The sequence below is a fragment of the Lynx rufus genome, unplaced genomic scaffold (assembly GCF_022079265.1).
Source record: "Lynx rufus isolate CCGP_SWC_20201006 ecotype Redwood Valley unplaced genomic scaffold, mLynRuf1.p SCAF_19, whole genome shotgun sequence".
Lineage (NCBI taxonomy): Eukaryota > Metazoa > Chordata > Mammalia > Carnivora > Felidae > Lynx > Lynx rufus.
The window spans coordinates 18,558,820-18,572,570 of NW_025814833.1; the positions used below are offsets into that span (position 1 = coordinate 18,558,820).

A 13,751-nucleotide genomic window follows, 5' to 3' on the forward strand; every position below is an offset into this window, starting at 1 on the left:
GATGAAAATTGCTGCACCTTAGTTAGGTACATTTGCATTGAAATCACAAAGGAAAATACTCAACTTAGCTGGGTGTTCTTAATAGTAGTATTATTAGTATTAGTATTTGTTTTTATAGCTAATCTTATGGTTTTTCCTTGGAGGAGTTACCTACATAGGGCTAGCCATGAGGCTTTATAAAGCCTAGAGGCTTTATAGGGTTAGCTATATAGATAGGTTCCATAAGACAAAGTCTCTGTCTACCTGACAGCTAATATCTGCATGACTAGAAACATTCAGATGGTGAATGAATTGTTCAGTGCTCTGTCAATGTTTGGCATCATGTAGACAGAACATCCCTAGGATTTTGAATATGTTGAATGTTACATAAATCGTTTCTAAATCCAGGAATATGAACATCTTGGCCTTCCTTGTTGACTTTCCAGTAAGTAGGTGCCCCAAGAGATATACTGCGGGAAATGATAAGTCACCATGAAGTGTGACATCCTAAGGTACATAAACATTTGATTAGAGCAGGGTGCTGTGAATTAGTACCTCTCTAGTCTCTCTAGATGTGCTTTATCTTTATAAAAATCTTAACTTTACAGTCTATTTTTTATCAGTCAAGGGATTTAACAGCTTTCTTATCCATGACAATGCTTGCAATTATAATTAAGAAATGTTTTAAAACTAGAATGAATTAATATGAAAAACGGATGGAGGCTTGGGACTGGAAGATGTCCACAGGTAGGTGTGAAGGACTAACTCAGTCTGAGAAAAGCAGGTAGATTCCAGAGCAAGCATGAGAATCTGGAAAATTTCAAGGAATGTCCCCATACATTCAAATTTCTATGCTTGTGTGAATATAGTGTTAAATGGAAATGACCCAAGACTTTTCATATGTTTTGACTGGCCTCGATGGTACTCTGTACATACAAGTTGCTCCATTAATGTCTCTATTCTCCCAGGTCACTATTTTTGGTCACTATCTTTCAGGTTGATGAGGGGATGGCTGAAGCAACAACTGTTTTATGTACTAGTTTATAGGATGACAACAAAATCTTCTGGAATAGAGGGAAACTTTCGGCCTAAAGTTCCAAAGGCATGTGTCAGGGATAAAGCTGTCATAACCAATTGGAGGGAAGGCTCTATCAATTTACCCAGGAGGGAGGAAACAGGTCTATCCTCACTGGAATGGGAGGGGATGCTTTCCTTTTCTAGGACTCCATAGGGTATATATTTGTATCTTGTAGCCTCAGAAAGGGAGAAATAAGCTGATTAAGCCATAGTCTATTTAGTTGTGATCTTTGCGTAACTTCAGAACATGGAATACCAGAAGGTATGAATTCCTTTCAAAGGGTGTCAAAATACTTTGTACTCTCCAGAAAATTCCTAGAACAGAGTGAGAAAGTCTAACGATGGATGCTTTAATCTTTTTTGCCCCAAAGGAATAGAGCTTTTAAGCATTAAAAAAAAAAAAAAACAAAACTAGTTCTTCCTTCCTTATCAGGGCATACAAACAGAGACTTCCATTTTCTTTTTTATGAAGTGACCACTTCAAAAAATTGAACCTGGAGAACTTAGAAAATTGAGCCTTTTGGATCTGGCATTACCTCTACCTGTGGAATAGATATTTTTGATCAGTCTTCGTTTTGACCAGCAGGGGCTGAGTGGCTTACCTCAGCACTTGGAAGTACTGAGATCCATGTCGGTGATGGCAATGCCCACAGAGAAGGCCACACATACAGGGACGTCAACACTTCCTGGTTCTCCAAAGCAGTGCTCAAAAGTCCTTTAAGTAGAAGGTGTGGGCCTGTTGACCTATGTCCTTTGTCCCTATTCCTGCATCTGAGGTCAGGGCTACAATATGGGCGACTGCATTTTCTGCTCTTCCTGGCAATGCCTTTCTCTTCGTGTTATCGCATTCTTGCTTCTTCCTTATCCGCTAAACCAACAGAGATTAGAGGAGACTTACCTTAATTCCAAAATACTAACGGAGTTTCCTGAGGGAAATATTCGTCTTATGAAATTAAAGTCGCCAACATACACACTCCCATCAGGGCCAGAAGCTAAGGCAACAGGAGCAAAGAGCTTGTTGTTGTGAGCTGGGCCATTGCAGTTGGTGCAGGCTACGCTCCGCTGGTGTCCGTTACCCATGATGGTTGATATGACTGGGGGCTGCTGGGAAATGAACATATTTTCTCCATTCCCTTTATGTATGATTCCTAGATCCAAGAAAAAAAAGAGAATAAAAAATTACCTCACAATATTCTCAGCAACATTTTAACTTTTCTCTTGTTGTTCAAAGCACCATGACGCTTTGGCCTGGCAGAAAAAATCTTTAGAGTGAAGCACACTGTCCGAGGTTTTGTTTAACTGCATGGCCACAACAAACAGGAGCATGACACTTTGCCTCAGCTTGTCTATCTGTGATATGGGTTAATACACCCTTTAGTACTGATCCTAAATGCGTCAATGAAACCCGTGATAAATAACTTTTAATGATCTTCTGTTCATTTTGGGCTCTGTGAATCATCTGTGGCTAATTTTTCATCTCTGGATGACTATCTCCTGATGCTTGGCACACACTTGTCTGACTTCAAATTACCCTCACTATGCAACTGACTGGTTCCTGAAAAGGAAATATCAGTCAATTTTAATATTAACCTTAGCAAAACACCATCAGGAAGGTAATTGACTTCTGTGAAAAAAAAAATCATACTGTTAGAATGCACTTCAAAGATATAAGAAAGGGACTTGAATTTTCCACTCTTTTGGACCATATCTCACTATCATCAGTGCAGGAAATAGAGATACTGACTTATGAAAATGCTGGAAAATACTGTGCATTCTCTTTGGGCAATCTCTTCCAATCTCACGGCTTTAACTCGTATCTCTATACGCCAAAATTTTCTCCTGTCCAGAGTTGTCACCTGCCATGCAATTTCCTGCTCGATCTCCTCACCCAGATGCCCCAGAGGCACCTCAAACTCAACAAGTGTAAAATGGAACTCACTGTCTTCCTCTCCCCCTGCTAAAGCCTGCTTTTCCTCCTGAGTTCCCTACTCATCTTATGAGTGGTATCACAGTGCGTGTATTTACCCAAGTTGGAAGTGTGGCCATGACCAGGCCTCTTATTTTCGTCATTCTCTAAACCTAACTCATTACGAAACCCACGTTGAGTCCATCTCCAAAATATGCTGAACCAGTTTTGTCATTTCTATTCCTACCACTAAGGCTTTAGTTCAGTTTTTCTTAACTTCTTGGTCTCCTGGCCTCCATGCATACCTATCTCCAAACCATCACCCCCACTCCTGCCATTGAGATCATTTCAGTATGTGGCTTAGAATCTTTCAACAGCTCTGTATCCTCTACAGGATAGGGGGTACATTCTCTATTAAGGTATACAAAGTCTTCATGACTTGACCCTTGCCTACTTCTTCAGTCTCCCCTGTCACCATCCTCTCATTTGGGATCTTGAGTTCCTGTGATAGTGAACTATTTATAATTACTTTCACATACTTCCATTCCTGTCTACACTGGTACATGCTATTCCCTCTCCATCTTGAAAGCCCTCCTCCTCTTGTCTGCTTGGGGAACTCTTATCTATCCTTCAAAGCTCAGCTCAATTCTCTCCGATGCTCTGTCCAGGCAGAATTAGTTACTCCCTCTTCCTTGTGCCCATGGTTTGTTTTCCATAGCTCCATTATTATACCCACTAACTTGTATGATACGGTTTTCATCACTTCTCTATCTTTCCCACTAGAGCCTGGGCTCCATGAAGGCAGACCCTCTGTCTGACTCTTTTCTGCATTTTAGTGCCAATCCCCATGGCCAAATCATTAGAGGAGCTCAGCAAATGTTGAAAATAGGTTTTGAGTCTCTTGTAGTCTCCTTGTCCAAATCCCAATGATTTTGCAAACCTGCTGAGCCCGGGCAGAAAATCCAAGGAACAAGTACTGCTGTGCTCAAGTCTGCCCAGAATGAGCCTGGGCAGGTAAAACATCCATGTTGTGAGAAGGCATGCCAACGTGTCACACTGAAGTAACTGACGGCAAATGAATGAATGCAGTAATCCTGTACAGTCTTATTTTTTCTCCCATGACCCCTGCTATCTATCTCCTTGGATTGCTTGTTACTCTCCCTAAACATTTCCTGAAATATCTTCCTCAGTTTTCTTCTGACTTTGGTCCCACAGTCCTACAATAGAAGCCGCTGATCACTCAGAAATAGGAACGTTGCTGTCAAAAATAAGTAAGAGGGTAACACATACACAATACCATAGCACCAAACATGTACTTGGAAGGGTCTTTCCAGGAAACAAATCCCATACATCATATAGCCTTCGGATTTCAAGTCTAGGTATTTTCACTCTCCCTCCCAAGGTGATTTCTGGCTATTTTTTCAACATATGATCTGCAGGAACAGCTACGAGCTTATGCCCCAACAAATTGGTCTTTCATTGCAGAACTGTGAGATGTCTCGAGGATCACTACTTTCTTATTAATTTTATTAATAACTTTATTCATCAGTAACAAAATTCTTAAGATTTAGAATAATTAATTAAATAAGATTAATAGGACTGAATTTCATTTCCCAAAAAACACTTAATTGCAGTGTGATCAACATTACAATTTAAATGAGTCAGGAGGAAGTGAATGAGAACTTGAATGACAGTCACACAACATCATCGAAAAGAAACCTCCTGACGATTGCTACCTGAATATCCTACCAATGAGACTATGATATGTTCTCTAACAAATGAGGAAACCAACTGTTTAGCATGTCTGTATTTCAGCAATGCATTACAAGGTATATCATTCAAAAATATGTCCAATTATTGGCTTGGAAATACCAGATTTGCTATTAACATCTATTTTCACAGGTAGATCTCCATTTTTTTTATATCAATATAACGGTGTAGTTAACAATTACCTTCAAAATGACATGTTATTACCAGGTTCCTGGCAATTTAAAAACTAAAGATGGCTATTCTAAACCATTCTTCTAAGCCTACAATTCTAAAACTCCCCTTTTCTATTAGAAAGCCCAGCACTCCATCAAAGAAGAAGAATGATTAAAGGAAATAAAACATAAGGCTATGTACTTTCTGATTACATCTCAACAATTGATGTCTTGCTTTCATGCGAGGTACTGAAGTGCCCGTGTACTGAAATTACCATTCCTGTTTAAAGCTGAAGCAATCAAAACAAAAATGGGCAAACCCCTTTTGTACTGCCCTGGAAAAATAGATCATTCTGAAGGGTGTTTTTGTTGTTTCAAGAATCTGTTTAACCTTCCATTACATAGAACCGGGGCATACCATCTAGCAACAATGATTTAACACCAATTCTTCTGCAAAATGTTTCTTTGAAAATATTTTGTTTATGTTCCTGGAAATCTTGATCAATTACTGCCGCCTCCCTTCCAGTTTATTCACACATGCTCCTTTTGAAAACAGAATCAAATGATCCCAGGACAATGCGCATTATTTATATGAAGGCCAACTTCCCACCTAGGGTTGGGTGTCTTGTTTACAGTCAACAAAGAAACCCTACTGAATGGGGCTCACTGTGTGTGTTCTCCCCTAAGTTTTCCTTTTCTCCACCAAGAAGCCAAAGTCGGTTGTGTAATAAGCTAAGCATGCTTTTAAACACACTGCTCATACCCTCCTGCTACCGTGCTCAGAACTTCCTTTGAAGCTTATAAATAAGTTTGAAATAAAAATTCCCCTTGGAAGCCAGTGGGTGGTGCTTTATGCTGATTTCAAAGAAGAAACCATTTTTCAGACTTATGAACAACGAGGGACACAATACATATTTCTCTTAGGACCTGACTGAGACGATATAAACACAAACTGGAAGATATGCCAGTGTGATCAATGGAAATTTACTTCCCCTCCCAGTAAAACCATTTGTCGACAAACTACTGGCCTATTTTGGAGTCTACGTTGAAAGAAATTCTTTATCCATTGCAGACAGATGACGATATCCAATTAGTACCCTGGATTGTTTTTTCTAATAATTTTTAACACTCAACTGGGAGGACACACAAGGGCATGTGTTTGATATAAAGATATACCACAACAAATAGCTTACCTCTGTAATAGACGACTCATGTACACGTTTTTATTTCTTATAATTTTAAAGGGCCGATTTCTTTTAAAACATAAGACTATGTACTCTCTGTAATCACTAAGAAGATGTATTTTTGAAGGAATAATATCGAAAAACACAAGTACCTGGTGTTTTTTTTTTTTTTTATCTTGGTGAAAGTAGAAACCATCTATTTATATCAGGCATAATATTTGGAAGCAATTCTCCACAACCAATGGTTAATTGTCAGGTAAATATAATTGCTGCAACTAACATGACAAATGGTCTGAAAACACTGCCTTCTAGAAAGTACCCGCTGCATAATGATTTTTGGAACCAAAGAAAAACTAAAGAATTGAATGGCAGCAGGCATCCAATCTAATTACAGGTGTCTTTTTAACCAGTGAGAGGAAACTGGGGGAAGATAGATTCTTGTTTCTAATCTGCCATCTGTCTCAGATCAAAAAAGCAGGGTGCCTAAAGAGTTAGGCTTTTTCCAGAAAGACGCGGAGTGGGGGAATTTGGAAAGACGGTCGCTCTTGCCTTAATCAGTCAGAAAAGACTGTCTGACCTGAGGGGGAAAGAGCATTGCTTTCTAAATTGGCCTTCTCAAGGCTGCTCCTTCACACTTATCATTTCTGCTTCTAAAAACTGCCTTTGTAGGTGGGATTTAGACTTCGAAAACATCCCATGAGAGGTGTTCGTGTCCAAGGTCAGGCTGAAAGGCAGTGGCAGAGCTGGCTTCAGATCTGTTTCCTGGCAAGTGTGACAAGTTCTTGGGTAGAAACACAATGTGCCTACAAATGAGATGATACAATGAACAAATGTTCCTTAAAAACAAACAAAAAAAAACCTATCTAACATAAGGTTTGTGTCTCAGAATAAAATTCTCCGAAAGAGACTGAAAGCACGTTTAGTGGGGCTGGGGTGAGCACAAGGGATCCGTTGAGGGTGACAATATTCCAAAACTGTTGTGGTGCTGGGTGCACAACTCCACAATTTACTAACCATCACTGAAGTGTATATTTAAGGTGGGTGAGTCGTATGGTGTATCAATTGCACTGCAATAAAGGTGTTAAGAAGGTTCTCAGAACCAACTTGGTACCTGTTACGGAAAACCTGACTACTGGTGAGGCAGGGGTGGAGAGAACACGTCGGTGGAAATCAGGGGGCTCCCAAAGCCAACTTTCTCAATGGCTCCCCTCTGCTCTGAATTTTTAAGCCTGTGTGAAGCAAATGGTAAGAGGACATGGGACCGGGAGCACACAGCCGGGGGCTGGTTCGATCGAGGTCATTTCCCACTTTGTGCTTAATGTCAATGACAGGCATTTGAAAGAGACAATCCATACAAGCCAATAAAAGTGAGTGGAAAAGAAATGGCTGCTTAAAATGTCAAACTCTTTCAAATCAAAACAAAAAACCTCATAACTTAATAAGTGGCATCTGCCCTTTCGTTTTTGTACTTTTAAAACTATGATTCCCCTTTTGACAACAGAAAAAAGTTGACATTTTATATCTGTGCCTGAATCTTTGCTCTTAAAAAAACCAACAATTTGAAACGGAATTTAGAATATTCCTTGAAAGAGGGGGAGCAGGTATGATGAAGGCACACCGCAATGGACTCATTTACCTTCGGCGTCCCACACTGGGACCATGGTGGGTGGTGTCATTCCACCGTTGAAGCAAACCTCCTTAGTTTTGCCAATCAAAATTTCCCAGCCTGTGTGGCTGCTTGGCTGGCCTGACCCAACTGTGGTGCAAACAAAGTAAGATCATAGGTGTGATTATAAAATGGATCTCTTAGCCTTGGTCAGTTCATGGCCTTACAAGATATCCTGACCTTAGCCAGCTGTTTCACTAAGGTAAGATGCATACAAGGATGCCTGGCTGGAAAAGCGTTAACTGTCTCAAGACATTCACATCCCCACTCCTGAAGAAAAACTCAAAGTACGTGTTCCACTGAAGGCTGCTCAAAATCTGCCTCTTTGGATGAAAAGGAATACGATTTCACAGGGCAAGCTTACCAGCAGATGTTCAAATGAAAGCTGGATGGGAGCACCAATGACCGACCTCCCAGTAGGATGCAAAACGAGGTGAAGGAACTTGGATGAAGCATTTCTAACCAGGGTAAGAGAGGTCAGTTTATCTGAGAGACACATGGGCTCCAGGGCCACCTGTGGTCCCTTCTCCTGATTTAGGTAACATTTAAATTACACACACTAGGAGAAAGTGACAGCAGGAAGAATAGTTCAAAGAAGCAAAGATGGAAGATGACCATGTCCTGGTTCTCTGCCTTTTCCCGAGTTCAGGATGTAGGAGACCTAAAACTAAGTGAAGTCAAGGACTGCTCTCTTTCCCCAGATTCTTTCACTTCTTCTGTCTTCCTCTACCTCTTCTCCTCTTTACCTATAACTGTCCCTTGACTCAATTCCTAGCTTCTTACTGGAGCTACTGACATTTATGTGGATACGCGACTGTGGTGCAGAGAAGGAGCACACGGCACTAGCCATTTACTAATGGAGAAAGTCACATGATTCTCAGATTCTTGATCTTTTAAATGGGATTAATGCCACACTCCAGGGTTGTTGTACTTAAAGTGGGACAGAATTCAACAAAGCCCTTTGAAAACTGTATCATGTGGATGATTCATTGATCCTAAAGTGCACATTTTGCTTCTCATTTTTAGCATCTCTGAAAATAAGTATGTATCTTGCAATCAATGCATGTCATAGTTTAATTGGCAGCACTTTCCATAAAATAACAGTGTAATTGATGGAATCTTAGATTGTATAAAACACAGCAATTGTTATTCCACTTTTGAAAAGTTGGTTACAACGTCAGATACACTGGTTAATTACTTGTGATACAGCAATAATGATAGATGATTCTTAAAACCCAGTTTTGTAGAAATTTGTGAGGAAGAGGTCTCACTATGGTAGCACTAATTTGAAACCAGATTGTTGTGTCTGAAAAGAAATATACTAACATGGCCATCTCTAGGTGGTGGACTTACACCACCTTAATTTTACACTTAATTTTTTTCTTGCACTTTTCCAAGGTTTCCGCATCAAATAGGTGTTACATACATGTAATACATATATATAGCGTTATGTGTGTGTGTGTATAGAGTATTAAAAAAAAGTATTAAAAACATTAAAAAAAATTTTTTTAAAGTTTTATTTATTTTTGAGACAGTGAGAGACAGAGCATGAACAGGGGAGGGTCAGAGAGAGGGAGACACAGAATCTGAAAACAGGCTCCAGGCTCTGAGCTGTCAGCACAGAGCCCGATGCGGGGCTTGAACTCACGGACCGAGAGATCATGACCTGAGCCGAAGTCGGCCGCTTAACCGACTGAGCCACCCAGGCACCCCAGTATTAAAAAACATTTTAAAAGCTTCTTAAGTGCATAGAAATAGGCACTCTTGATCACGAAATGACAATTATTCTTGAGGGAAACCTGGCAATGTGTATGAAAAGCCTTAAAAACATGTACGTCTCTCCCTTTGCATGAGATACCTAAACTAGGCAAATTCATAGAGACAGAAAGTAGAATAGGGGGCTCAGGGAGGAGAAATAAGGAGTTGCTGTTTAATGGGTACAGATTTTCTCTTTGGGATGATGGAAACATTCTGGAAATGGACAATGGTGATGGTTGCACAACACGGTGAATGTACTTACTGCCAGTGAATTGCACACTTACAGATGGTCAAAAGGTCAACTTCATTACGCATCTTTTACCACAATTAAAAAAATTTTTTTTAATGTTTTTTTTTTGAGAGAGAGAGAGAGAGAGACAGAGTGCAAGCAGAGGAGGGGCAGAGAGAGAGAGGGAGACACAGAATCTGAAGCAGGCTACAGGCTCTGACCTGTTAGCACAGAGCCCGACGCAGGGCTCGAACCCACGGACCATGAGATCATGACCTGAGCCGAAGTCGGACACTTAACCGACTGAGCCACTCAGGTGCCCCGCTTTCACCACAATTTTCAAAAGTTCCATTGAATGACTGGAAACATCTATCAAACCATTCTCCTAGTATTGGACATTTAGGTCTTCCCCAAATTTGGAACAATTAAAAATAAGACTGTGATTTTAAAATTGTATATCCTTTGAAAATAAAAAACTGCTTACCACTTTGAGGATTCAAAATATGATGCTTATTCAATGACCAGCCTCCTAGGTTAGAAGCATCCATCTCAAAACCTTGTAAGATAACTGTCCTTTTCTCCCAGAGAATAAAGTCAGGACATGTTTCGTATTCGTATCCCACAGATACTGCAAACAAAAAGTTAATAACACGTTAGAAAATTTAAAAACATTTGCTTTGTTTTTACACAGGTTGATAATTCTGTGGATGTTGCATTTGCTATTGAATTCTGACTGGGGCTGAAATGCGCAAATGCCTTTCAGCTAGCACAGTACAGCAGAACGTCTAGCATAGCACGGGGCGTCCAAGAGCGATCAGTCAGTGCCTACCAGATACATACATGGATGAGTGAGTGAATGCGTGCTGTCATTAGGTGTGTACCATATGTTTATGGACATTAAGCATTGGGCTTTTGGGTTGGAGGCCATGTTGTAAAACTGAGGAAATAAGCTCTCTGAAGGCTTAAGCTCTGCTGATACAATTTCTTTCTTTACCTTTCCAGGAGGGGTGCAGGGAGGGCTGCTTTCTTATCTCTCCAGAGTGCAAAATGCACTTAGGAAGCTGGTTTTCGAGTACTGGGTCACTTCTGCAACAACTGACGACACATGAGACTAACAAAATCGATTTGCCCCATTTATATTTTCTTTTGTGCTAACTGGCCTTTAGTTTGCCGAGAAGTCTTGAGTTTGCTTTGAGCGCTGCAAGTGTAAATTCCACCTTGTGCACATTATATTTTGGTTTCTGCATAGAGCTAACCAATGGGATATCACCCAACATTTGGCTTCAACTCTTAGGAAGCACAGATGTTGCGCATTAAACTTGGAACCCTGGTATGCCACTAAGATGGGAAGTGAGAAATGTGGTAGCAAGGATGCCTCTGCTCTGCTGCAATATGTCTAGCTCAAGTATACCAAATCCCAGCCATTTTCGCAGCTGGTAACCCTGCTTACCTGTTGCAACCCCAGATTTCTGATTCTTGAATTTAAAATGCTTTCTGTTCTTATAATGTTCTAAGCCTGAGAGTACTGGCTCATTACACTGCATACCCCGAAGCTGCTTCCCCCTTTCTGGCAGCTTAAAATATCCCCAGCTACTAGTCGACCATTGCTTTCCAGTTTCTGTCTCTACCTGACTCTTTAGATGCCCCTGGAGAACTCATTCCTTCTTTTGTCATTTAGTTATGAAAACTGGTAATGAAAGCATGTGCTTAAACAATGCCAGAACCATAGGTCCTAAGATGAAAAACGAAAGCAAACTAGTTTTGGTTTTTGGAATTGGGTGAAGGGAAAAAATGGTAATTTTTGGTCAAACTGATTTATGTGTGTGTGTGTGTGTGTATGTGAGCATAACACATAAGCCAAAAAGCCCTTATGATTATGAATATACAACTCTGTAACATTGTGGATCATCTGTGGCCAATTTTAAATCGTAGGCTGGTTTCTTTTTGTCCTTTTTGCCTTAATAGGGATCTTAAAGGGCCATCTTCAGAGGGTATGTGACCAATGCAGTCACACAGGGGCCCATGCTTTGAAGGGTCTCACACTTTGTTTAATGCTCTGCTGTCACTGTCTTGAAATCCTTAGTAATTTTTTAATATGAGCCTCTGCATTTTCATTTAACAATGGGCCCTGTAAATTATGTAGCTGGTCCTGATAGGGATGCCCATCCACCATCTGGTGAAGACTCACGGACTGCAAACTCATTTTATCGTTTGTCCTAACCAAGCATTATTAACAAGGGAGATCAATGGGGAGTGGGAAAGACTAATCATAAAACGGAAATAATTTCTAAATGGAAATTAGTTTGGGATCACCTGGGTCAATGCTGCTCCCTATGAAGGTGGATGGAAACAGAATTTCAGTGATGAAAAGACCTCAAAGGCACTCTAGTTCAGGTTACAGTCATGGCACAAATCACTACTCTCTACAATCTCCTCGATATCCTGTCATGGCCCCCAGAGCTTGCTAAAACAACTGTGGTAGAGTAGAAAGAGTTGGTTATGGAACTAGAGTCAGAAAAACTTTCAACTTTTGGGTCCATCATTAACTAGCTGTTCGGTCTCAGGCAAGTTACTCTGCATCTCTGAGAGTCATTTTCTTCACTGGTCAAAGTCAGGTGGACGAGGATGGACTAGAACTGATGATTTTTTAGAACCTTTTGGGTCAGGGGGACTTTTATTATGAATTTGATAAAAGTTAAGAATCTTCTTCCTAGAAAAATTCAGGTGCACACACAATTTTGTATATAATTCTAAGGCTTCACTGACCTCCTAAAATCCAAACAGAGATCTCACCTCAAAGACTTTTGCATCAGATAATTCTTATAGTGTCCCTGGAGCACTAACACTGTATGATTCCAAAGTGCATTCTTTCAAGATTGTGTTTGATCTGTTCAAGTTGGAGATTGCACCCAAAAGCCAAAGACAGCCCCGTATCTCATGATGGCAAAATCAGGTGGTGAGAAAGCACGCTTAGGGCCATGTTGGTGTGCGGAATAACACGGGTTCTGCTTCTCTTGCCAACATTTAAAAGTCTCGATTAATAAATAATCACAGTGACAATTACAAGTTCCCTGAAAGCCATCATCTCCTTCCCTACCATTGTCAGGATCTGCCTTTTGTACACTGTAGGGTTGGTGAGCTCCCCTAGAATCCCTTCTCCAGAAGGTGATGATGCAGTTTGGCAAATAAGTAGCGTGCCCTGGTGACCTCCAATGGTGGTTTGCAGCCGGATTTTTCCCTCTCAGTGACAGTTAGAGATCCTCCTAACTCTGTGGCAGGAAATGCTTACATAAAGTATCAATTAAAAAAAGAGGTTAGAGTGGGAGAGAGCCAAAGCATAAGAGACTATTAAAAACTGAGAACAAACTGAGGGTTGATGGGGGGTGGGAGGGAGGGGAGGGTGGGTGATGGGTATTGAGGAGGGCACGTTTTGGGATGAGCACTAGGTGTTGTATGGAAACCAATTTGTCAATAAATTTCATATATAAAAAAAAAAAAGAGTTCTCAATGCAATGGTAATGAGACAGACTCTTTTTACCTCCTATCTGCTCTCCGAATTGCTCTCTAGTCCACAACAAAAAAGTGCATTGGCTGCAAACCCCGCAACGATATTACTTTCCCCCCTAGTCATAGCAAATAGCAACAAGGCAGCTACTTAATAAGTTCTCTCTAATTTTTATTAGATTTCCTTTCTTGGGAGAAAGCTCTATGAGCTAATAAAGTTATAATTTATACTTAAGACTTGTCCAAAATTTCAACTAACTTTAATGAGATTGGCTGTGTGTCGGGGTATTTTTATACGTGGCTCCTTGCTCAGACTAACAAGGCAAGGTTTCCTTCTGACAGCAGCCCCCTTTAACATAATCCTGGAACTTGCAACCGGTTTATGAGAATGCAGACATTCCACCCCACAGAGTCGAGTGACTCTCGAAACGCACGGGAAACTGGGAAATACAGTAGCAACCAGTCCTAGACTCCTCCCATGGAGGCAGACTGTGATTCGCTGAATGCCTACTCTTTTTTATGGGAT

At 40.6% G+C, this 13,751-nt stretch overlaps 1 protein-coding gene across 3 annotated transcripts in view; it reads right to left on the reverse strand.

The window, feature by feature from the left end:
• TENM1 (teneurin transmembrane protein 1) overlaps window positions 1–13,751 on the reverse strand; it is a 555,347-nt gene that overhangs the window by 112,654 nt on the left and 428,942 nt on the right. For all 3 annotated transcript variants that reach the window (XM_047082126.1, XM_047082125.1, XM_047082124.1), the window contains exons 19-20: window positions 10,206–10,349; window positions 1,955–2,204 (exon numbers count right to left, since the gene is read on the reverse strand). In XM_047082126.1, coding sequence (XP_046938082.1) covers window positions 1,955–2,204; window positions 10,206–10,349 — 394 coding nt within the window. The remainder of the gene's footprint in view (window positions 1–1,954; window positions 2,205–10,205; window positions 10,350–13,751) is intronic.